This window comes from Chinchilla lanigera, unplaced genomic scaffold (genome assembly GCF_000276665.1).
Source record: "Chinchilla lanigera isolate Chin_1 unplaced genomic scaffold, ChiLan1.0 scaffold00029, whole genome shotgun sequence".
Lineage (NCBI taxonomy): Eukaryota > Metazoa > Chordata > Mammalia > Rodentia > Chinchillidae > Chinchilla > Chinchilla lanigera.
In genome coordinates this window covers 23,367,444-23,392,799 of record NW_004955430.1, presented here as the reverse complement: position 1 = coordinate 23,392,799, position 25,356 = coordinate 23,367,444, and the positions used below count along the sequence as shown (strand labels likewise).

The 25,356-nt window shown below is 44.9% G+C and overlaps 1 protein-coding gene across 2 annotated transcripts in view; it reads left to right on the top strand.

The window, feature by feature from the left end:
* The first annotated feature begins 9,546 nt into the window (after positions 1-9,546).
* Osbpl10 (oxysterol binding protein-like 10) overlaps positions 9,547-25,356 on the top strand; it is a 298,636-nt gene continuing 282,826 nt past the window's right edge. For both annotated transcript variants that reach the window (XM_005387524.2, XM_005387523.2), the window contains exon 1: positions 9,547-9,920. In XM_005387524.2, coding sequence (XP_005387581.1) covers positions 9,640-9,920 — 281 coding nt within the window. In that variant the 5' untranslated portion in view covers positions 9,547-9,639. The remainder of the gene's footprint in view (positions 9,921-25,356) is intronic.

The window sequence follows — 25,356 nt, the reverse complement described above, 5'->3', positions numbered from 1 at the left end:
TGAGATTACAGGAGTGCACCACCATGCCCAACTTATAGTTTTAATCTCAATGACTAGTGATGTTAAGCATCTCTTCATATGCTTATTTGACATCTGTAGATCTTTATTGTGAAATGATTGTTTACAATTTTTACCATTTAAAAATAAAGTTTATTTATTTATTTATTTATTTATTTATTTATTTATTTGCCTTTTTGATACAGGGTCTCACTATGCCATTCAGGCTGGCCTTGAGCTCATTTTCTAGCCCAGACTGGTCTCCAACTCACAACGATTCTCCTTCCTCAGCCTCCCAAGTGCTGGGATTACAGGTGTGCGCCACCATGCCCAGCTAAGTTTATTTTCTTATTTCTGCATTTTGAGAGTTTCTTGCATATTATGGAGGTAAGCCTTCTGTTAGATATGTGATTTGTAAATATTTGGTTTGTTATTTCGTTCTCTTATCTGTAGTTTTTGTAAACTTCCATTTTGTTAGTACTAAGTATTGAATCAAGGGCTTTTGCACTGAACTACTTATCCAGCACATTTTTATTTTTTATTTTGAGACAGGGCCTCACTATGTTGCACAGGCCGGTCTTGAACTTGCTCTCCTCTTGCATTGGCCTCCAAGAGTTCTAGACTGACTGATGTGGGATACCCTGCTGAGTAACCATTCCTAATTCAGATCAATTTTGATTTCCCAATTAAAAGAGAAAGGATTGTCCCATGGTGGTACACACCTGTAAGCCCAGCATTTGGAATGCTAGTTTGAGGTCAGTCTGGGCTACATAATATGATGAGATCTTGTCTCAAAAGCCCGTCCCCAAAGAAGACCTCAAAACATTATGCTACTGATATATTATCTAAGAACTATTTCTAGGATCAAAAGTCACAAAGGTATCTCCTATGTTTTCTTCTAAAAATTTGAATTGACCCTTCCACATTTTGACTTATAATCCATTTTGAGTTAATTTTGATAAGGTATAGGTCAAAGTTGATTTTTTTTTTTTTTTTGCATAGAGATGCCCAGTTCACTAACCCCACATCATTTGTTCAAAAGACCACCTAGGTTGGCCCCGTATCATCATAGGGAACCTCATAAGAAGATGCAACAGAGTCTTGGTCAGAGATGGAGACAACGCAATGCCCACTGCAGAGGCTACAGTGATACTGGATGGGCCACGAACCTAGGGTGCTGAAATTTGTCTGTTATTGTGGTTCCCTGAGCCTTTCATGTGACAGGTAAGCACTGTACCACTGAGTCACATACCCAGTCTGAATATGCGTGCTAAAAAAGGCAAAGAATTCTTTTTCCCCAGAGTCATTAAACAGCGTGGTTCTGCTGATCCTTTAACTCATAAAACCCATTTTTGGACTTCCAAATGCCATAATTTAAAAATAATAATAAATTTGTATTGTTTGTTGTAATATTTTACAGCAACATTAAGAAACTAGTTTAGAAAACTAATAGGAAACCACACATTCTGTTAAATTGCCTTCACACTTCTGTTAAAGATCAGTTGGTGATATTCACATGGAACTACTTCTAGACTCTGTAGTCTGTTCCATTTTCCTGTGCACCCATACCTCTATTGATATGACACCAATATATCTTTTTAAAAAAACTTATCCTGAATTCTCTTATTTTTCCTGCTTTACATTTTTTTCAGGTCATGAAATACCGGACAGTGGTAGTAACCAGGAATCAAAAAGGTTAAAATAAAAAACAACAGGTTTTAGGGTAGGCATCTATATTAGTTGTCCATTGCTAGGTAACCAACTATTACAAATTTCGTAGCTTCAAACCACAGTTGTTGACCATCTCATGGTGTCTGTATGTCAGGCCTCTGAGTCTCTCGTCTGATTGTGGTGATGTGTAGCTCCAAATTGGCTGCAGTCCTCTCATCACTGTGCTTGGTGAGGTCTATATCCAAGGTCACTCCTGTGGCTGTTTGAAGGTCTCAGAAAACTGGTTTCCAAGGTGACTCACATAGTGGCTGGCATGCTTTAATGCCTTCTATATGAGTCTTTCCAGAGGTCACCCCAGTGTCCTCATGACAGACATGGCAGCTGAATTCATTAGAGCAAGTGATGAGAGATAGGCAGAGAAAACAGAGACAGATAAATAGAGCTAGGGACAGGTAGATATAGGGCGGAGGAGAGACCTCACCAAGACAAAAGCCACTGTCATTTTCATAAATGACACGACATATCATCACTTTGTCATATCCTATTCATTAGAGGCAGGTCATCAAGCCTATCCCACACTCTAGCTGGGAGGAATTAGTTTCCACCAGCTGAGGTGAGAAATAGCACAAAATATGCAGACATATTTTGCATATCACTACAATTCCACCCTCTGATCACAAATTATTTGTCTTCCTCCCTTGTGCAAAACATACTGAGGCCCCTGGAGTCCACAGTTTTATCATCTAAGTCCAGTCTAGGTGTGGACAGGCACCTTAAGTTTAGCTCCGTGAGTCCTGTTTTTCCACTCTGTGAAAATAAGGACACTCTTACCATCCCCCTCCTAGGTGCAGCATAATTGCCTCAGATATTTCCATCTGGAAAGGGGGAAATAGATGACACAGAGTCCGTGGCCCAGGGCAACAGAAATCTTGCCGGGGAGCATTGCAAATTTCTCACTCTGGTCTCAGGCTTCGGGATCATTCTCCACAGTTTTTGGCTTTCCTCCCCGAAGCCCTAGTCTTGCCTTCTCAGTCAGGCTTCACTTTTACCAAGGCAACAGGCACCGACCCCATGATCTGAACCCAAGTTTATGGCTATTTAACCTATGTGTTCTTCTGAAGTCTATGGTTTTTCATTTCACGTTTTAGTACTTGATCGGTTTCGAGGTAGTTTTGGCACACAGCATTGCCTGTTCCCAGCGTAAGCTCCTGGAGATCTTTCGGGCCTCTTCTCTCTGATCTCTCTCATGCTCTGAGCATAAGCCTGCTGAGGTCAGTGGGGGGCAGAGCCCCATGCAGGACATGGAGCTCCTGGGTCTCAGTTGAGGCCAACCCAGACCACCCACCAACGCTCAAACGTGTGAGAGGCAGCCAGGATCCATGCAGTGAGAGATGATCCAGACTTCTGTGCTAATTCTGCAGTACATGAGCCATGCTGATGCCATGTTTACGCAGTCTGTCCCAGTCATCGTAATTTCTATAACTTACTCTAAGAAAGTAGTGCCCAAGACACGTAAGGAACATTCTTTGTAATAGTAGAATGCTAGAGACCACTACCAAGTGGCTCTGAGCAGGATTTAATATTAACCAATTGGCTTTCCATGTTCACTTGTGAATCTGTCCAAGGCCTAGGCTCCTTATTTGGAAATGGTGGACTCACAGTAAGTGAACCTCTGTGAGTCACCCATCCCTACTAGAACCTGTAGTGGTGGATGAAGCCAGAAATCCTCAAAGGACAAGACAAGATCACAGCCAAGGACACCTGGATCAGATCTCAACTAGATGAAGACTATAGCCTCAGGCATCTCCTTCTTCAGTGGATTGACTTCAGACCTTACTTAGAGAAGTCCTTGAGTGGTTCTGCCCTTCTTGAGTACACCCTTCCTTCTGATAACCAAATAAATATGGGCGACCCAGAGAGGGACCTGGTCTTAGCCCTGAGATAATCTTAAATTATGTGAAAGGGTTTTGATCCTCCTGGGGCCCTGAAATCATTCCATTTGCCTCTCTTTATTAAGCCTTCACCATACCTCATTCAGGAGATTGTGGATCTGATCAGCCCCCAATAACTAAGGGATATTATTATTGCCATAGTAGAAGATTAGGCTGGGGATGTAATTCAGTGGTAAAGTGCTTGCCTTACACCCATGAGGCCCTAAATTCAATCCTAGCCCCCTCAAAACACATCCAAAAGCAAAAATTGTAGACACCTTACTGTTTATTGGTGGAAAAATGATTAAATTAAGGTGCATATGTATAGCAGTCCACTCTAATTGTTATACATGATGGAAACTGCCCATACCACATTGTGTACTAAGCGAAACATGTTATAAAGTATTATATATTTTACAGTATGAACTTGATTTAAAAAAAATGATGTGTATCTCTGCATAGGCAACATCTGGAAGGATATATGTTATATATAAGAATATATAAAATTACTATTTCCTCAAGGAAGGCCTGTTAATTTTATACATATATATATATATTAACTCCTTCAAGAAGTACAGTGATTTTTTATTTTTTTACTTTATAATTTTGGATATGTGACTCTTTACAAGATTCACTAAAATAAAATTGATAATAAATACGATAATGTTATTTCCCTTTTGGAAAATGTTAATATAATATAAGTGTAACTGTGTTTACAAAAGCTGCATGTAATACTTGGGGCAATTTGAGTTCCTTGGCTATAGCTCTCACTGTGATCTTAACAGAGCTGCTCATTCATAGGATGGAGGATTTTCCATACCATAATCTGATACTTCCGTCTCCTGGTGGAAGGTGGAGTAGCATAGATCACAGCTACGGTTCAGGCAGTGTGCTGCATTTCCAAAACACTGGACTTGGAGTCAGAAGACCTTGATTCAGCAGTGGCTCCTCCGCTCTGAGTTTCTGTTTCTTCTCCATAAAACTGGACTTCATTCATCAAATAATAAATATTTATGGGGTGTCATTGCGAGCAGGTCTTGTGGCCCAGCACTAAGAGCCTAAACATCTCCCTGCTTCTTTTAAGAGTGCTGATGGAAGAATCAATTCCTAAGCAAGCATAAATATAACAGGAAATGGAATTCCAGGTGCTCCAAAGTACTTCTAGTGGTTTTATTAAGTACAGGAAATGAAACTGGATCAATTAAGAAGCAATATCACAAATGCTATAACACAGTGGTTAAGAACTGAGGCTCAGTAGTTGAATTGCCTGATTTCAAATCCTGGCTCCAGGAAAATTTGGGGAAATATTGCTTAACTTCCCTTTGATTCTGTTTCCTCCAGCTGTAAAATGGGAATGAGAACTATAGGTCTCCTTATGTGGCTATTGTGAGGGCTAAATGAGTTACTTACCTGTAAGATACTTGAAATTATGTCCAGCACATAGTAAGTCCTCAATAAAATTAGCTGTTATTATTTGTCTATCTGGAACAAAAACGCATCTGTCTTAGTTACTTTCTGGGTTGCTGAGACAAAATACCTGACACCCACAAGTTAAAGGAGGGAAGGTTTATTTTGGCTCACAGTTTGTAGAGGTTTCAGGTCATAGTCAGCTGGCTCCAAAGCAGGCTGGCATGGCAGAGGGGAATAAGCAGAGGAGAAACAGTTCATGGAAGGGCAGGCAGAAGACAGAAAGCAACAAGCAGCCAGCCTTCCTTTCCATGTTATGTCATCCAGGTTACCAGCCTTTTGGGTGGTGCCACCCAGAACTATGCTAATTCCAATCAGTGAACTAACTTAGTACCACACTGATCCCAGCATCACATGCCCTAGATCCAGCCAGTCCTGAAAACCCCCACCCGTGAGCATATGAGGCTTTGGGGAGATATCTAGTTACAAGCCATCAGACAAGGTGTGTCTAACACAGATGTGACTAACTTCATCTTAGAGGGTGAGCTGGTTCTGATAAGTTTTTCTATACCTGAGACCAGGTTTCATTCATGTCAATTGCTCGCAGAGGTCACTGACCACTTATTCCTCCCTCAGCCTTCTGTGTCACTGGCATGAATGACAGTCCCAGCTAGAGGAGAGAGTTCCAGAAACAACTGCTAGGAGCTCCAAGTCGGTTCTCCAGGGCCACATGAAGAAGCTGAGGAGTCTCCTCCTGGGAGCTACGGATTCTGCTCATTATTCTGAGTAGCAGCGGCAGTAGTTGTTCTTTCCCTCGCTGCTCCTCTTTTTTCTCCTCTTCTTCTTTTTGGCGGTACTGATGTTATCCACTGGAGGGCCTGGGGGGAGTCATTTCCAGGTTTGTGGTAACCTGAACAAAGAACCAAGCAAGGCACTCAGAAGGAGTGAGAAAAGCAAGATTTGTTAAAGAAAAACGCACTGTGGGGTGGGCGAGGACCGACGAGAAGCACTGATGGCCCCACAGGGGCAGGCACTGGGTCTCTTAAAGTCCTGGGGTTGCAGGAGGACCTACAGCTGGGGACTGACAGGAGCCATGTTCTGGGATACCTTCCTTGGTGCACCCATCCGAAGGTGGCGTTTTTGACCGTTCAAGGTCTTTAGAGGAAGTGTCATGTGGTCCAAAGCCATTGTAGGGTGGGGGTGTCAAAACCTTACTGCAAGTGGTGACATAGGCTCGAGTCCTATACTTGTGGATTTGCACAAGCCTAGGAGCCTTGAAAGGGCACAGGATGGCCTTTATCTGTGGGCAAAGTTGTCCTTGCTCTGTCTGGTTTCTTGTCCTTGCCCCTGGTTTTCTGTTGCTCACTTGTCCTTGCTCTACCTCCTCCCTCAGGATTAGGGATTGAGGTAGGGCCCTTCACACGAGCTACATTACCATTCCTTTTTAACATTTCTTATTCAGAATCAGGGTCTTCAAAATCTCTAAGTTGAACTCACGATGCTGCTGCCCCAGCTGCCCAGAGTGCTGCGATTACAGGCATGAGCCACCCCATCCAGCTCGAGAGGTTCTTTTGCTCCAATCACACCTGGCTTCCATATTCAAAGCCAAAGATGGGTGTTAAATTTCCAATTATGTTATTTTCAGTTATTTATGTTATCTGGGAAAATTAAGAAAATGGCCTTTATTTTGGACATATGCTTTGCAAGTAATTTTAATAATGTTTATTCAAAAATTTTCAGCCTATTTGTTATGTATTTACTCTCAAATTGTCTAATATGGAGCCCTTTTTCTCTCCAAAGAGAACACTGGAGGTACCTTTTCCCTACCTGCTATATACGGGTAGGTCATGGGAAGCTTTCTGGAAGACATAATATCTTGCCTCTTGTCCTGGGGGTTGAACCCAGGGACTTTGCAGTGAGTTACAGCTCAGTCCTTTTTAATTTTTTTTCTTTTTAAATTTTGAGACAGGGTTACACTAAGTCACTAAGGGTAGGCCCAAACCCTCGATCCTGCTGCCTTGGCCTCCCAAAGTGCTGGGATTACTGGCATGTGCCACCATGCCTGGCCGAAGTGATTTAATTCAAAACTCCACAGACAACCAGCACAAACAGGTGAAGAGAGCAGGAAAGAGTGCTGCGAACAGAGGGAACAGTATGTGCTTTTTCTCTCTTTCATGGTTTTGCCTCTTTCTTCAGCACGCCTGCTGTGCTCACCTTTTACTTCTTCTTTTTTTTGTTTTGGTTTTTTTGAGACAGGGTCTTGATTTGTAGCTCAGGCTAGCCCTGAACTCTCTATGTAACCCAGGCTGTCCTCAAACTCATGGTGAGCCTCTTGCCTCAGCCTCTTGAGAGCTGGTATTACAGGCATGCCCCACAACATCTGGCTTCATGGCTTACTCCTGATTGACTTCTTGATCCCGCATTTTTGATCCTAGACAGCTGGCTTGCTCCTGGCCCATCCTGACTTTGACTATTCTTACAAAATCAGCCCCTCTCCCTTTAGCCAGACTTCTTAAGGGTCTTGGTTTTTTAGTCCAAAGTGAGAATTTGCTGGTCTAGCTCATCTAGTCTAGTTTGGCTGGATAGGGTGGAAAATGGATGGGTTATATGATATGAAATAAAATGATGCCACTTCATTTTTAGCCGCAGCTCAGAGTGGCAGTTTCCAATTAAAAAGAAAAGGGGGCGACAACATTTATAGTATGGTATCTCCCCGCACATCTATCAGTGAAGGACTCAGTGAACACTCCTATACTGATCGGTATATATCAGTAGATTTAGGCAAAGTTAGGTGCTAAATTTCAGTGGTTTAAAACACACATTTCATGCGCATTACATGGCTAACACTAATGGGCCATTCTGTGGCCCCCATGTCTTCTGGACCTAAGCCTAAGGAGAGACCCTATCCTATCCGGCTGCTTGCCTGGGATAAGGAAGAGAGAAGGAAGGCAGAGCTGGATGATGGCTACGCTGATGTTTGGAAGTGGCACCAGTTACTTCTGCTCATATTCCACTGCCGGAGCAATTCCAAGGGCAAGACTGAGTCAAGACTCCTCCTGTACGAACCAGTACATATTCTGAACAAATACACATTCTTTCAGAATTCATCATGCCAACATTATTAGTCTCACCTTGAAGCTGAGAAAGCTGAAGCTAAAAGACGCAACTTGATGGAGATCATAGATTGAAACAGGCTTCAACGTTAGCCCATGTAGCAGTCTCTTTCTTGGAAAAAAATTTTTTGCACTGTTGCAGGCACTGGGAATTGTAATTTATTTGGGGACACAACGACAGTACTTCTCATGGGCCCCAGGAACTTCTCCATGAAAATTTCTACAGCTAGCTCTTCCCTGAAACCTTGGAAGGACGTGAAGCCAGGAAGGGTTCAGGCCTGAGATCCTTTGGGTAGGATCACCTATCATCTAAAACCTTTGGTTTTTGTTTTCTTGTGTGGGTGGGAGGGTGGGAGTCCAAGCGCCTCAGAGCTTTTTGCTAAGAACGTTTAGAAATTTATAGATTACACTGAATATATTCACAAAAATTATTAGTGCGTTAGTGCAACTCAAGTACTTGCATCCAAGAGCAAGACTTCTAGTCTTGGAAACTGAGTTGAAGTGTAGTGTGTCTTGAGGTGGGGGTGGGGGAAAGAAGTTACAGCCAGCAGAGAACACTGACGTTCGCAAATACCTGTTCACTTGCCTTCCCGTTGTAGAGGCCGCAGGATAACACCGGTCGGTGTTGACTTGTGCGATTAGCCTATGTCCCTCAAAGCAGGGTTTAGGATAAGGAAAGTGTATTTGTCCCCTAGTGCTCTCATTTCAAGGAGGCACTTGCAGAACCTAAAGTCCTCTCCCCAGTCCCTCTCTGGCGTTGTACATTCAGCATAGCTTTGTGAAAACGCCCAGGGCAGAGCTCACCTGTGACAGTCACCCGTCCCTCCCTTCCCCCTCCTTTCCCTCAGGCGAACCCGGAGGGCCTTGCTGTCGCTCTGCCCTGCAGGCCAGGATGATCTCCAGGTTACTGTGTACGTGTCTGGCTCAGGCTGCCCGGAGGAAGCAGCGAGGGAGCGTGCTAGAATCTGGCCGGGCGGGTGCAAATCCGAGGGGACCTGGTGGGTGGGGTCCCTCCTCCCTCCAGGTCCCGAGGTGGGCTGGGGGTGAGGAGTGACGCGCAGAGATTCCCTTTCGCCCCTTCGGATCCGAGAGGGGGCGACAGCGGGAACGCGAGGGCGCCGGGGCGTGGGATTTGGGCGTGCCCACCTTGTGGCTGGGCCCTGGGGCCGCCCCCCCTTTGAGGGCGGGAGCGATCGCGGACGCGTAGAGGAGGAGGGACCCACTGAGCGCTCGCAGGAGCGGCCGGGAGCTCGGAACTTGCCCGGGAAACTAGTGCGGAGGGAGGGGCCGGGCCGGCCGCGGCGGGAGGAGGGGCGGCCGCAGCTGCATCCAGCCGGGTTGGCTTCCTTCCCAGCTCTCCTTCGGCGCCTCCTCCTCTTCTTCCTCCTGTATGAGTCAGGCATTTCCCGGGGATTTGGAGCAGCCACTCGCGGCCCGGGCGCCCGGAGCTGTAGCAGTAGCCGCTGCTGCACCGGGGCCGCCACCGCGGCGGGGATCCGCGTCCCGGGCGCGCACAGACCATGGAGAGGGCGGCCCAGGGCGCGGACGGCGGCGGGGGCAGCAACAGCAGCAGCCGAAGCAGCAGCCGCGCCACCTCGGCGGGTTCCTCGCCCTCCTGCTCGCTGGCGGGCCGGGGGGTCTCTGGCCGGCCCTCGGCAGCCGGGCTCGGGGGCGGGGGCAGCCGCAGCAGCCCTGGTTCGGTGGCCGCTAGCCCGTCTGGGGGCGGCAGTCGCAGGAGGGAGCCGGCGCTCGAGGGCGTGCTCAGCAAATACACCAACCTCCTCCAGGGCTGGCAAAACAGGTAACGCGCCCGACGCCCGCGCCGCCGCCACCGCCACCGCGCGCCCCTCCCTGCGCGCCTCTCGGGGTGTGTGCGCGCGCGTGTGCGCGTGATGGTGCCACCCGCGAGCCGGTGTTGCCTGTGCACCGCGCCCTGCCCACGACCCGCTCCGCTCCAGGTGGAGTGCCCGGGATAGGGCGGGCCGCAGTGGCAGGAGGGAAGCGGGAGCCCTGGTTTCCTCGCTGGTACCTGCAGGGTTTGGGGCGGCTGGAGGAGCGCGCAGGTTGGTTCCCCTGCCCAGCCGCCAGCTGTTTCCTGCACCTCTGAAGAATGGCTGGCAGAGAGGGGATGCGTTGTGCCCCGCTGAATCTAGCGTTTGGTTGGATCACAGCAATTCTTCCCACCACGTTGTTCTTTTTAAACTTTAGTGTTTGAAAAAAGCATCACCACCCGCGAAAGCCTGCGACTTATCCTCGGGGCCCTCCGGCGGCCCCAGTTCGAGGCTTCCAGCCTCCGTAAGACGTTTCCATTAAAGAAAGAAAGAGAAAATCCTTTCGCCTTTCAAAATAGGCAGTTTGCTATTTTATTATTTCCTCTTTAGGTGCCTTTCGAAGTTTGAGAGGTATCCTTACCTCTCAAAGTTGGGAAGCTTGGTTACGGACAGACACGTGGAGCGATCAGGATTGCAAAGAAATGGGCACCCAGGCACTTGGGGGTGTGTGTGACAGCATGTGGACTGCAACTGTGAGAAAGATTTACGTGGATCACATGTGACTGTACCATTAACTTTTTAAGTTCAAAAAACAAAAATCAAGCTGGAGACAAACAGGAATACAGGGGCATTGCAGAGGCTGTCCATGAGATCCTTGATACTCCGTGGATCTTAATAGATTTGGGACTCTTATGCCTGTGAGATTTGAATCACACCCTGGAAAGTCTTGCTTATCTCTGCGGGGTAGACCGGATTACTTGGTCCTCTCTTCTTAGGCTGTTAGGGAATGTTCAGATTGCCCGCCCGCTGAGACATACCAGCCCGATACTTACATGAAACTCAGTTTGGAGGAGAGGACTTTGGATGTGTGGAAAACTGAATTGTTTCTCTGTGTTCTAGACTTGGAACCTTTCAACCCCCCCAGGTTTCCTTGAACATCTGTTACTATCTTAGTGGAAGCTGCACTTAACTTTTGAATCCTTTGATTTCTCAAAAGAGCCTCAGTGTCTGCTCTTCCTTCTCCCTTTTCCCCTTCAGTTTTGAAAGCTGAAAAAAAAAATAGGGTGGAAGAGGCATGGGATAATTAAATCTAATTTCAGTTCTTGGAAACTGTGTCTTGTTAATGGTACTTCAAGGTGCCTGGTAAATGACAGCACTTTGTTGGTGTGTTGGGCAATCACTTTTAATGCCTTTTCTTCCAGTAGCTTATAAGGCCAACAGAGCTTTTACTCTGGATTACAGTTATTTTACTTGCTTGGGTTCAGTGTTTTACCTGCAATGTGTATTAAAGGATTTGTTCTTTGGAGTGGATTTAGGAGGAATTGAGGTAATGTTTTTTGCCTAGTTTTAAACTTACTGTGGTGTTTAGATTACAGGCAAGGGCGAGAAGAGGCAAAATTAATAATAATAAAGCTAATTGGTTGCAGGCTTCCTAGATAAAATGTGGTTTTATGCACAGTGCTGAGCATGCCTAGGTGAGACTGAGTCTTTACTGAGTTGATATGCTGCAGTTTATAGCTGCCTGCTGATGATTGTTTTTACCTCAGTGGACTTACCATTTTCCAGGTCTACCGCTGACTCCAAGAGCATTCATTGTCTCTAATGGTTAATGTCTCCACAAAGCGTCTGTATTTCTCATGTTGTGTTCTCTGAGCTATGGCTGAGGGTCTATTAGTGGTCTGGTAAAGATTTATGACATAGTGATTGAATACTTCTTTCTCTAGGGGTCTTTTTTTTTTTTTTTTTGTCTTCTTGAGGCAGGGTCTCGCTATGTAGTTCAGGCTGGCCTTGAGCTCACTTTGTAGCTCAGGCTGGTCTTGAACTCGTGACAGTCCTCCTGCCTCAGCCTCCCAAGTCCTGGGATTATAGGCTTGTGCCACCACGCCTGGCTTTTTAGGGGTCTTATAAAGGAAGATTTAGATTAGTAAAAAGGAAGAGAGAAGATAAAAGATAGAAACTTTAAAACATATATTCATTTGTTTAATTAGTTTATTTATTTAGAGACCATTTTATTGAAGAACTACTATGTATCAGGCACTGTTCTAGGAGCTGAAGCTCTTAGTAAACAAAACTCAGGGATCTTCTCATGAAGCAGTGAGCCTACCCTTCTTTTAGTCTAATGAAATGGTTTGGTGCAGATAATTGGGCGCACTGATTCATATTGCCTTTTGTTTTTGGACCTCATAATGTCTTCCTTTGGTAGTTCTTCCAAAATGCCTTCAGTACAGTAATGACAAGCCCGCAGCCACAGAGCTCCTGATGAGCCCTCTCAAGTTGCTGGGCCATTGATAATGCTCTTTGCCAGTATCAAGGACTTTGCACGAATCACTCCCAAACTTATTTTACACTGATGCTCTCTTTCATGTCCCTGAGTTTATGTAAAGCTTATATTTTAATATTCAGCATCACATCTTACATTTATTTATTTTTTACTTTCATTTTTTTGTAGCATCCTTAGACCCATTGGGACACTCTTAGAAAGGCAGTTTGGGCCAGAAAATGTATTCAGTGTAATAGAGGTCTTAGAGAAAACCATATGTGTGGAACACACTCAACTCAGAAGAGTAAGTCCAGCACACTGGGCTCATACTCATTGGGTCAGAGTAATCAGAGCAAGAGGAAAACATGCCTTAAGGGTGAATTGGTCAGCTTTCCTGTTGCTGGGACGTAATACCTCCAACCCACAGCTTAAAGAAGAAAGGTTTAATTTGACTTACGGTTTCAGAGGCATCAGTCCATAGTTGGCTGGCTCCAACACAAACATGAAGGCAGAGGGCATGGTGGAGCAAAGCTGCTCACTTCACGGTGGCAGAGAGCTGGGCACAGGGGGAAGCACATCAGCAAGCAACAGACCTTCCAAAGGCACAGCCCCCAGTGACCACCTCCTCCAGCTGGGCCATGCCTACAGCACTGTCAGCTGTGAACATCAGTGGATTAATCCACTGAGGAGTGTCACATTCCCATGAGCCAGTCACCTCTTCAGTAGTTCCTTAATCCAGTCAAGTTTATAGATAATTAAGATTAAATGTCACAAAAGGTTTTCTCCAATCCATTATATATATTTAAAGAAAATAGTTCAGGCTTACAGGCATTAAAGAGAAATGCATCTAAATAAGTGAGCAGAAAGGTTTCTGAAGGTATGAGGCCTGTGAAGAGTTAAAGAAAAGGAGGTAATGAGATAAAGAAGTATTTGTGGAAATGATTTTAAATGTGGATCTAGTGTCAACTGGTATTCACATTTTTTTTTCCTTTATTTTTTTTGGTATTGTTTTGTTTGGGAAAGGGTCTCTCTATGTTGTCCAGCCTGGCCTTGAGCTCATGGTTCTCTTGCCTCAGCCTCCTGAGAGCTGGGAATACAGGCATATGCACCTCCCTGCTGGTTTTTTATGTTTTCGTCTAGAATGCTCTATCTTATCATCCATGTTTGGTTTTCATACAAAGTGAACTAGGGAAGAGTAAACCTCAAGAACTCTGCAAGAGCACATAGTGCCTTGTAGGTATTTCAGCTTGTGTTTGCTCTGGCTTCTGGCAAGAGACCTGAGGGTGCAGCAAGAACTAGTTAAGAGCCCTTCACAGAGGTCCAGGCAAGAGCTGCAAGGGGCTTGGGTTTTGTGGGAGGCTGGGAGCTGGAGACAGAGAGATGTAAAGTGGAGTGGAGGAAGTTGCTGATGGATTGGATGTAGAGGTTTGAGAGAGAAAAGGGAGCAGGATAACCATACCCCTGCTATAGTAGGGGCTGAGAGATTGTGGGGGAGGGTTTGAGAGAGAAAAGGGAGCAGGATAACCATACCCCTGCTATAGTAGGTGCTGAGAGATTGTGGGGGAGGGTTTGAGGTGTCCTTTGCAGAGAGGAGGAACATGGCAGAGGGATGTGTTTTGCGGGTAGGCTGAGCTCTGCTTGGGCTATGTCAGGTTTGAGATGTCTGTGCCTAGCAGCAAATTGGCTGCAAGAATTCTCACCAGCCCTATGACTAATTTTACTCTCAAACTAAAATGGAACTACTTGGAGATTATTTATAACATGGAGTGTTCAAGGAAATAATTTCTAATTTGATCTAGAAATTATTATTTAACTCTTTTGAGGGGCTTTTTTGCCATTTACTTTTTGTCATTTGGAGAAAAAAGGACAGTGCATATATGGAACCAGCCTCCAGTTCTTTTTTGGGCCCTGGGTGGGCCCAAGTAAGAACTCTGAAGTACTGAAAGGCAAAACTTGAATAGGATGAGGAAGATAGATGTCGAGAAAAGGAGGCCACTGGTGGACATTTATTGGGGAAGAGTAGTGTAGACTGTGGGCTTAAATCTCAACATCAGCACTTAGCACATGTGTGACCTGGGGCCAGTGCCTTCGTTGCCCCGGGCGTCTGTTTTCTTTTCTGTTAAATAAGGAAAACAACGCTACTCTAGTCATTAATTCAGTGTGAGGAGTAAATGAGATCACAGGTGTATAAGAGACTGAGAATAGTGCAGAGCAGGATATGAGCAGTGGTAGCTATTACTGGGCCTTCAATTTGTCCTTTCTTAAATGACCCTTTCTGGTACATAATATTCCTGGTTTTTATTTGAGTGCTGTGGTTACTGAGGGACCATATGAACATAATTATAACAGAGTTGTTGCGGGGGTGGGGAGAAATGAAGTCTTTGTTTTAAAGAGATCCTTTTAAAACTTGGACCCAACATTTTACCTTCTCTTCCCAAGCCTTGAATTTCTATCATCTTTCTCAGCTTTATTTTTCCTCTATGACCCTGGGTTCCGTCTGACCTGCTCTATAGTGTGTACGTGTGTATGCGTGTGTGCGTGCACGTGCTCTGGAACGTAAGCTCCTGAGGACAGAGAATTTTGTCTCTGCTTGTGCTTGTGCTTGTGATAACCCTGCGGAAAAAGGAAGGGCAGTCAGATACCTGTGGAAGGTACAAAACAGGAGGAGCGACCTGACTATGACATACTCCTGCTGTTACTAACCTAGTCCTGAGGGAATTCACTGTCTTGAGAATTAAACTATCCCTGTGGGGTGCACTGATCCTTTCATGAATGTGGAGGCTTTGTGACCCAGACACATCTTACGTGTCCTGTCTCTCAGCACTGTCATACTGGGGTCCAGATTTCAACATGAGATTTGGAAGGGACAAACATATCCTAACCATCATAGTACATAATGTTGAGTAAATGAAATAATGAAAAGAGAAGAAATTAAACCAGCATTACTTTTGATTTGGCCAGTGGTGGTTAATATATTATTATATTATGGGTAATATAAATAATAGTATATTAACAATAGCAGTAGTACTAATATAGTAATATTATAATTCTTGATCACGTATCTCTTTGTCATCTTGTCCTTGTGTTAAGATGTATATTGCTTGCTCCGCTGTCAGCAGCCATTAGTCTTTGTCTTCTGGGTCAGGGGGTCACACTTCTCTTGTGACACGTCTACCCTGACTTAGGTTCCACTGCAACCCACCTATAGCGACCAGAGAGCCAGGGCTTGCTTTTGCCTTGATTTGGGTTGAAGTATACTTTGAAAATGCAATTTTAGCCTCCAGCATCTTGGCACTGCTTGTTCCACTGAAATAAGTCACCCTCAGCAGAGGCTGGGGCTGTGGTTCTGTGCTAGAGAGCCTGCTTTGCATTCACAGAGCCCTGGGTTTGATTCCCAGTATGTACACGCTTACACACACACACACACACACACACACCCATCACTGGAATATGTTAATTTTTAAAATGACATTGAATTCAAGTGAAGTCTTGGGGAGAGGTCATTGGTGATACCAGAGTTGAAAATCACTGCCCTGGTTTTATGTTCTTGCCTGTGTGTACACGGGATGTATTTGCACATCCGGCTGTCTAGGCTACCAGACTGTTCTGAGGCTATGCAAGGAGCTCCTCAGGGACACTGATTGCTTTCTTGACTGTAATAGTAAAGGGATGGTTGCCTAGGTTACAAAACAGTATATAACAAGATTTATTCACTTATGGTTTAAAATATTTATTGAGCACCTGCTTTGTATTAACCACTCCCCGCAGGATCCGCCCTCCCACACTTTTTAAGTGTGTAGTATGCGTCTGTGGAGATTTACTGCAAATGGTTACCTCAGTTTTCCTGTGTCAGGGGGATGATGAGTGATTTTATTTTTTCTCTTTTTTCCTAAGATAAACTTTAATCTGTTTTGCATTTTGAAGAAATTGTTGAGAAGTAAAGCTGCTCGAACCTTTCCACATCATCTCTGAGTAACTGAGGATTACATTTGAAGCCCAGCATACACATAGGAAAGTACCCTAATCAGAAGGGTATGCAGGTCAGAGCTTCACAAAGGAACACACCAGGTTGAGGGCCAGCAGCCGATACCTACCCCTGTGCCATCCTCCATGCTCTCCCCTACTCTGACTACAACACGGAGGCTTACTCTGGCCTCTCTTTGAGCTTCATTTCATACAGTACTTGTCTTGATAAACACAAATTATTTATTTTACTGTAGCCACATGTTTTAGTTGTTTCCTTTTACGGTTGGTTCTTGTTGAGGAAATCTTTTCTCCATTCCTTGCATATGGAGATACTTTCTGACATTGTCTTTTAAGAAGAAAAAAAGAGTTTTATTATCTTGCACACTCATTGGAAATTTTGAGTTGGTTCTGAGGAAGGTGGACTATTGGCAGAAGCTGTACTGGGTGTGAGGCTTCCAGTCTGTATTAGTTTCCAACAGCTGTTTTAACAAACGACTGTAAACTCAGTAGCTTAAAGCAACACAAATTTATCCTCCTGAAGTTCTTCAGGCCAAAAGTCTCACATCACTTTTCCTGAGGCACAGTCAAGGTGTTGCCACGACAAAGTATTGGCACTGCCCCCAGGAACTCTGAGGGATAGTCCGTTCCCTGTGCCTTTTGGCTCCTGGTGACTGCCGCTGTTTCTTGGCTCATGACTGTATCAATCCAGTCTCTGCCTCTGCCTTCCCTCACCTTCCTGGTGTGTTAGACTTCCCACTGCCTCATTCTCAGCAGAACTTCCGCCATTGCCCATTCCAATAATCCAGGATAAGCTTCCCATCTCCAGATCCTTAATCACATCTGCCACATGCCAAAGTCCTTGCCATATAAGGAAACACTTACAGGTCCCAGGCTTTGGGATGTGGGCATCTTGAGGGTGAGGCCATTATTCAGGATGCTACATGGTCATAGTTCTAAGCTGAATCTTAAGATCTGTCTCCTTACCCCCGTCCACTTTTCCCACCCCTCAGTGCTTACCATGTGACAGGCATCTCTTTCATAGACTGGCCTAGGTGGCTCTCATGACCAAGGAAGGGCTCCTGGACTGTCATCTCTGTCTGCTCGACAGATCCCTTGGGCGAATGTAAGGTAGGTAGCATTCTGAGGCAAATTATTGGGGAATAATCAAATTTGGAAGTATACGTGTAATAATCTGTGTTTTCCATTTTATCATCAGAATGATTCATTAATTAGTATGAAGAGTCTTAGAAATTTTGATTGATGAGTTTTGATAGTTGTTTATGGCATATAATCACTGCTCTGAAAGGTACCGAGCATTTCTACCTTCTCCCTCCCTGGAAATTTCTTTGTGCTTCCTTCCAGACAATTCTACTTCCCCTTGGATCCCTATCTGATTTCTGTTACCATGAATCAGTTTTGTGTATTCTTGGATTTCATGTAAGTGGAAGCAAACAGGATACCCTTTTTGGGTCTGGTTTATTAAGCACCTTGTAATGCTGTGAGATTTGTCCAGGTTGCTGTGCCATCAGTAGTTTGTAATTTGTTTCTTTTTATTGTTGGGTGGTATTACATCCTATGGATATACCACAATTTGTGTATGTTTTGGTGGACAGTGGGGTTGTTTCCAGTTTTGAGCTGTTACAAGTAAAGCTGCTATTCATATGCAAGTGTCTGTGTGGACATCATTTTATTTCTGTAGGGTAAACCTCTAGGATTGCAATTGCTAGATCACAGGACAGGTGGATCCTGTATAGACAGCACCCAACTCTTTTCCAGAGGCTGAGCCGTCTTACACTCCCACTTGCAGGGAATAGGCCAGTGGGTTGCACATGCCCTGGGAAATTTCATGTTGGTATCTTTGGAGTTTTGGAAGGCCAGGGCTGGCTGTTCCTCATGCCAGTTGCATTGCTTCTGAGCAGGCCAGTGCAGGAGTGTAGGCTGGTGAAATTTAGTATTTTGGCCTTGCCTCCTTTAAAAATTTTTTTGCAGTGCTGGAGATTGAACCCAAGGGTCTTTATGCTGAGCTACAGCACAGTCCTTATTCTTTTATTTTTTAGAAACAGGGCCTTGCTAAATCACTAAATTGCCCAGGCTGGCTTCAAATTTGCAATCCTACTGCTTCAGCTTCCCAAAGTGCTGGGATTACAGACGTGTGTCACCATGTCTGGCTCCAGGTTTGCCTCTTTTGCTTAGTGACCTCGGGCAGTTGCGTAACTCATTGAGTCTTAGTGTCCCCATCTGTAAAATGATGCTAACCTTGTGGTATTGTTGTGAGATTATAACAGGTGCCAGTCCTAGCACAGTGCTTGGCAGACATGTAGACCGAGTAGCTCATGTTTTAGACAGACGAGTGAGTAAGTAACTTTATGAGTACGCTGTTGGACTGATTCAGACCTGGCCTTAGCAAATCTCCAGGTCTATCTTGGCCCTTTTTACCAGACTGGAGGATCCAGTGGACTTGTTTGATGTGCACAGTGGATGCCTGTCTTGACCACCTGTGGTCTTCACAGTCTGCTTGTGGACAGCTGTCTGAGGACCCTGGGAAGAGAAGCAATTTGGGCCTTTGTGTGTGCCACGAAAGAAGGGTTGAAGTGATTGTGCCGGAAACATGAGGCTTTTTGCAGTTCTACTTGGCTCCCACGGATGCGATTTGGGGCCAGGCCAAGACAGAATTAAAAAGAAAACAAGTCCAGAATTTGATTTTTGATAACTCAGACTGGATTGAATATGGTCACAGCCCAGAAAGAAAGTGCTTTATTTGTGCTTCATGCCATGATATCAATAACAACGATAAAATTAGGAAACGTTATACAGTCTTGTAGGACTTCTAGTCTTTGAAGGTCAGAAAAGGCCTTTGGGCCATGAACAACTTTTTCTTCTTGCTTTGTACTTTTAAGAAGACTATTTATGTTTCTGTGTGGTTTCACCCTTTTATAAATATATTGATGAAAGTATAAAAAGTTAAAAGGCAACTGACATCAGTTTTTATTCTTTCTCGGATGTTCTGAGAGTTCATCTGTGAGGCCAGTCAGGGCCTGTAAGAGGCGCTGAGGCAAGTGTGTGGGGTTGGGAAGCCTCTTGGGGAGGGTGGGATTGAGGTTTTCCTTAAGCAGGGGTGGAGATGGCGGGCGGTGGGGAGGAGTGGACTGGGTGAGAGGGCAGACAGAGATGACCCTCCCCTCATCTCCATACTGGTCACTCAGCAGAGCTCTGGCAGGCCACTAGAAACATAATGAAACCCACCCTGATGGTTTACCTGGACTTTTGCGTTGTTAAATACAATCTGGACAGAATCAGGGAGCTTTCACAGTCACAGTGAGCTTGCAGCATCATCCTGCTCTAGTCACGCTCCTTTTTGCTTTTTATGAGGGCCTGCAGAATGTTCCCCTCTATATATTTGGTGGGTTTCTATAAGGGATGGATAGGAAGTAGTTCAGACTTTGTGGGCTATATAGTTTCCATGGCAACCCTCCCATTATAAACAAGTGGGTGGGGCTCTGTTTCTATAAAACTTTATGCATAAAACTGGGGTTGGGCCTAGTGTGATGATGTACATCTATAATCCCAGCTACTCAGAGACTGAGTGAGGAGAATAAAAAAAAAAGACCCGGCATGTAGGGAATGTAACTCAATGAGAAGTCTCTAGATTCAATTCCCAGTATTGCAAAACATGAAACAAAACAAAAAATACACAACAAAGAAAAAAATCGAGCAGTGGGCTACACACAACCTGCAAGGTGTAGTTTGACCATTCAGGTTCTAAAATGACGCCATCTTGTTATGCAAGTAATCCAGGTAGCCTGATGCGATTGGTTCCCAGCGTACACTCCGGGTGACCGAGGTGAATATCTACCCCTGTCATGTATATTTTAAGGACAGGATGTCTGAAGTCCAGAAGTTCCTCTTTAAGCAGTTGGATCTCATATGGCCATCAGAGTAACCTCCAGATGATCTCTAAATTCATTATAGCCTAATTTCTATGCTAAATGATACACCCACCAGCCACCATGACTGGAAATGCTAGACCGTAAGAGGAAAAAGTGGTAGCACCCGAGTTCCAAGAGGTCTCTACCCATTCCAGGAAAAGATGGGAATATTCCTCCTCCTTGCGGGCCTGCGTCCTCCCCTCATTTCTGCTACTTTATATCTATGATCTTTTAATCCTAAGCGTGAGATGTTGATCTGTGAGCTAACTTCCTGCTTCTCCATTCTTTGGCCACCAAATAAAGCTTGTGCCTTGACACTTAGGTTCCGTTTTATTATTAGCTTTGTTAACCCAAATGGAAAGAGTCTCCTTTTCGGGTGTATCTGTATCCGTGTCTGTCTCTCATACTCTCTCACTCTCAGAAGGGCCAGCACACTGGTTGCTGTATCAGCTTTCCCCATGCTGGGACCAACTACTTGCAACTTAAAGGAGGGGCGGTTTCCTTGAGCTCACAGTTTCAGATGGCTCAGCTGCAATCAGTGGGCTCCAGGGCAGGAACATGGCAGAAGGGTGCGGTGGAGCAAAGATGGCAGCCACGAAACAGGGCAGAGGGGAAGAAGAGGGGCGAGAGAGATATCCTCCCGAGGCACGCCCAGAGACCACCACCTCAGCCTTGGCCCCACTTCCTAGCAGCACATTCGGCCATGCCCATTGGGGGAATAGACGTCCATGGCCGGTCATCTCTCCAGGAGTGTCTGAATCCGGTCAAGTTGGCAGTTAGCTGCTAGTGTGGTGGCTAACAATAAACTCTCAGGTCCAGTAGCCTGTGCTGGAATCTTGGCTCTGCTCTGTACCACCTGTGTGACATTGGCCAGGCCATTTAACCTTCCTATACCTCAATTTCTTTGTCTTTAAAATGGGAGCAGTATGTCTGTGACACAGGGTTGTGGGACTCACCAAGAAGCTGTGTGGAAAGGCACAGGACTGCCTGGCACCAGATGCCAGCTGCTGTCTACTCTGGTGGTGGGTGCTGTGTGGACGAAGCCTGTGGGTGGAGCACTCTGCCACCTGAGGATACAGTGAGGTGAGGGAGACCCAGTGTCGCAGAGGGGAGCTCATCCTGGAGACAGGTGGTGTTGTGAGGGCGGTGGTCGGGGAGGGAAAGAGGATGACTTTGAAATGGCTGGAACACAGGCGTCCAGGTGGTGGCCAGAGACGAGGCTGTAAGGAGAGAGCAAGGGGTGAAGGTGCTTTCTTGAGGGCTCTGAAGCTGCTGGGACCACGCTGCACAAAATGTCAACATCAGCGTGAGGGGATGCTAGCCCTCGGACTGTTTGTGGGCCCAACAAGCATTAGACGCTGTATGTATAGTTTCCAAATTAATCCTTAAAATGATATGGGGGTGTCACAGATCGGTCAATTCTCCTCTTTCATAGCTGTAGAATCCTATTTTTTAGTTGGATACACGGCTGTCTGAAATCAAACTATATATATTTACGCTCTTCCTTCTTGCAGCTAGGGATGGCCGTGGGATTACATTCTGAATGTAAGCAGTTGTCACGTTGAATTTTACTGGGATCTTGTCTCTTCCTACTCTTTTCCTTTCCTCATAGAATGCAGACATGATGGCAGAAACTAGAATGCAGACATGATGGCTAGAATTCCAGCACCATTTTGAACCTTGAGGTGACTGGGATGAAGGCCATCAAGACAGGAACCTTGTCCTCTGGGAACTATGGATCAGGGCCACTTGGCAAATCTTGGGCTTCCAACCTCTGGGATTTCTCCTGCGGAGCAAGGACTAAGCTTTTGTAAGCCATTGTTCACCGTCAGATCAGCCCCCACTGGTGGTGGTAGAGTCTTGCTTGTTTGTTCCTGGCATGTATGTGTGTCTGTATGTTTGGAGTACAGAATGTTTACATTGTGTGGATTGATACACGTATGTCACACATCCCAATTCCTTTTTGTCCTTTCTCCCTCCCCCGTCTCTTGATCTCCTTCCCTTCTGAGAATGATCTATCTGCTTCTTTTTTTTGTCATCTATTTCACTGTTTATTTTCACTCTCGGTTTTTCATTATAAGAGAAACAATGCGATATTTAAGCTCATGCATCTGATCTCACTTAGCATTACGGTCTCAGTGCATCCATTTTCCTACAAATAACACGAGCCAGGGGCTGGGGATTTAGCTCAGTGGCACAGTGCCTGCCTGGCAAGCGCAAGGTCATAAGTTCGATTCTTGGTACCGGAAAAAAAAACAAAAACAAAAAAACCCCCAAAAACAAAAAAACAAAAAACATTAGCCTACCTTCATTATGGCTGAGTAGTACTCCACTGTATGTAAATGCCACATTTTCTTCATCCATTCATTCTTTTGATGGTCTTATAGACAGCCCCCAAGATTTAGCTATCGTTGAAAGACAACCTAAAATTTTTTTTTTTGTTTTTTGTTTGGCCTTAAACTCATGATAATCTTCCTCCCTTAGCCTCATGGGTGCTGGGATTACTGACTTGTGCTACCATGCCTAGCTACAGAAAAATTTTTGCTAGTAATTCCACAGTAATTTCCATATATAGCAAAATGCAAATTAAAACAGCAGATTCCATCCTACTCCAGAAGGAATGGACATCATCAGAAATCAAATAATAGTAAATGCTGGTGAGGCTGCTGGTGGGAATGTAAACTAGTGCAACCACTATGGAAATCAGTAGGAGATTCCCCAAAAACTGAAAGTAGAAATTCCATTTGACCCAGCTACTCCCCTCCTAGGTATCTTCTTGAAAGAGTTAATGTCGTGTTACAGAGATACATGTACGCTTGTGTGTATAGCAGCACAGTTTATAATAGAACCCCTATTTTACAGATAGAGAAACTGCGGTACAGAGTGACGTGTTAATAAGTTGTGGGGCCAGAATCTGAGTCTAGTGTGTGTTCTCTTTATACTGCTGTGGGAAGAACTTGGAGATCTGCTCCTTGCTTTGCAGAGGAGGTGACAGTGTTTTGCCCCAGGGTGAACAGTAGCCGCTCACTGTGCACCAAGAAAATCATCATTGTTTTTTGTTTCTTTCTCCTGCCACGGCCTTCCCCAGGCAGAGGCCCCACACTGTCGTCAGGGGCCTCCCATGGGCGGCACCCCTTTCTGTGGGCATGCAGTGTTTGGTGGTTTTTCGCAGGTCAGAAACGCGCGACAGGTTCAGGGCTGTGTGTTTCCAGCTTTCTCCTTAGCCAGCCTTGCGGCCTGCCGCTCTGGGCCGTGCTCCCCTGGTCCCGCGCCTGCCTAGTCCTTCTGCTGTGAGCGCTCCGGCTGGGCCGACGCTCTTTCCCAGTAAACCGGAGTGTGGACTTGGGCTAAAATAGGGTCATGTGTTTGTGGAATGCATGTGTTTTTAGGCTTCTTGCATGTCTGAGCTCCACCGTTACCAATACCAAAGGAACTCCCAGCCCTCCTGGCTCCCCGCATAGCTCCCTACAGCCGGCTCGCTGGGCGGATTGCACGGAGAGGAGCCGGTGCCGGGGAGTGGTGCGTGTGTTGCGGCACTGCTGTTGGACGTTTATTATATAGTGCGTCATATCTTTGCCAGTCCTCTCCAGCACATCTCTTCGTGGTAATTTTTATTGGCTTGGTTAATGCATGCCTTTTTCTTTTTATGACAGCTCTACCTGGTGCTTGGCCCAAAGTGCGTCCTGACACTATTAAGTTTCCCGCAACTGAAATTGTTCTGTGAAATGTCAGTTTTCACGATTCCTTTGGAGTCAGCTGAAATTCAAGAAAATAGTAGTGAAAGCCAAATCTACACAATGTGTGCGTGTGTGTGTGTGTGTGTGTGTGTGTGTGTGTGTGTTGAACAACAGGACAGGCAATTTCCAAGACTTGGACATAGATGTGCTTCAGTAAATTTTTGATATCAAAAAAAGAAGTCAGGTGTGGTGGTGCGTGCCTGTAATCCCAGCACTCTGAGAGGCTGAGGCAGGAAGATCACCAATTTGAGACTATCCTTAGCACTTAGCAATTTAGTGAGACCTTGTCTCAAAATGAAAATAGTGGGGCGGGTGGGAAGGACAGGAGATGAAAGAAAGGAATAAAGATGTGTTATATACATGAACCAACCTCACCCAAGGAGTGTGAACATTATGTATGTACTACATATGCACTAATAAATAAAAATACCTTTTTAAAAAAAGGGCTGGAGATGTAGCTCAGATAAAAGCGAGCAGAGACCCTAAGTTCAATTCTTAGTACTAAAAAGAAAGAAAGACAGAAAGAAAAAATCATGTCTGAAGTTAAGATTTAGTCCAGGTGAAGCTGGTTTCTGTTTTTTTTTTTTTTTTTTTTTTAATAAAAGCACAGTCAGTTAACTTGGACAAAACTGAATTGCAGTTGCTCACGTTATGGAAGTGTCTGAATTTCTGCACGTTTAGAGGCTGGCTTCCTTTTCCTTTTCAGCATTGTTGTTTCTGGTATTTTTAGTATTTTTTGTTCTGTACATTTGTTAGTTTAAGACTTTAAATTCTTTCATGTGACAACTAGTATAACTTATGGTTTGATATTTTCTTTTCCTAGAAGTACTTTATTATGAGGATTGGCAAAATACTTATATCTGTAGAGTAGATAACAGCATTGTGTCCATGTTAGTTACTTAAATTTTTTTTTTTTTTAATCTTTTTGTGACAGGGTCTCACAATGCAGTTCAGCCTGGCCTTGAACTCACTTTGTAGCCCAGGCTGGCCTTGACTCTAAGTGATCCTCCTGCCTCAGCCTGCTGAGTGCTGGGATTACAGGCATGCACTGCCACACCTGGCTCTAGTTATTTAATTTTGATATTTATGTACTGGAGTATTTAGAGGGAAGAGGCATTATGTTGTCAAATAATTTTCAAACGGTTCTAGAAACCTGTATATGTCCACACACATACACGCATGTAATAAGAAGATAAAGCATCTATGGTAAATGTCTTTAGCAGTAAATAGTTTTTTGTGTTACTGCAACTTCTCTGTAAACTTCTGTTAAAAGGGTTAACACAGCTTTGTTTAACCTATTTGAAAGAAAGGCTGTAGGGTATGCTGAAGTACATTGCTGGCTGAATATAGCGTAGTT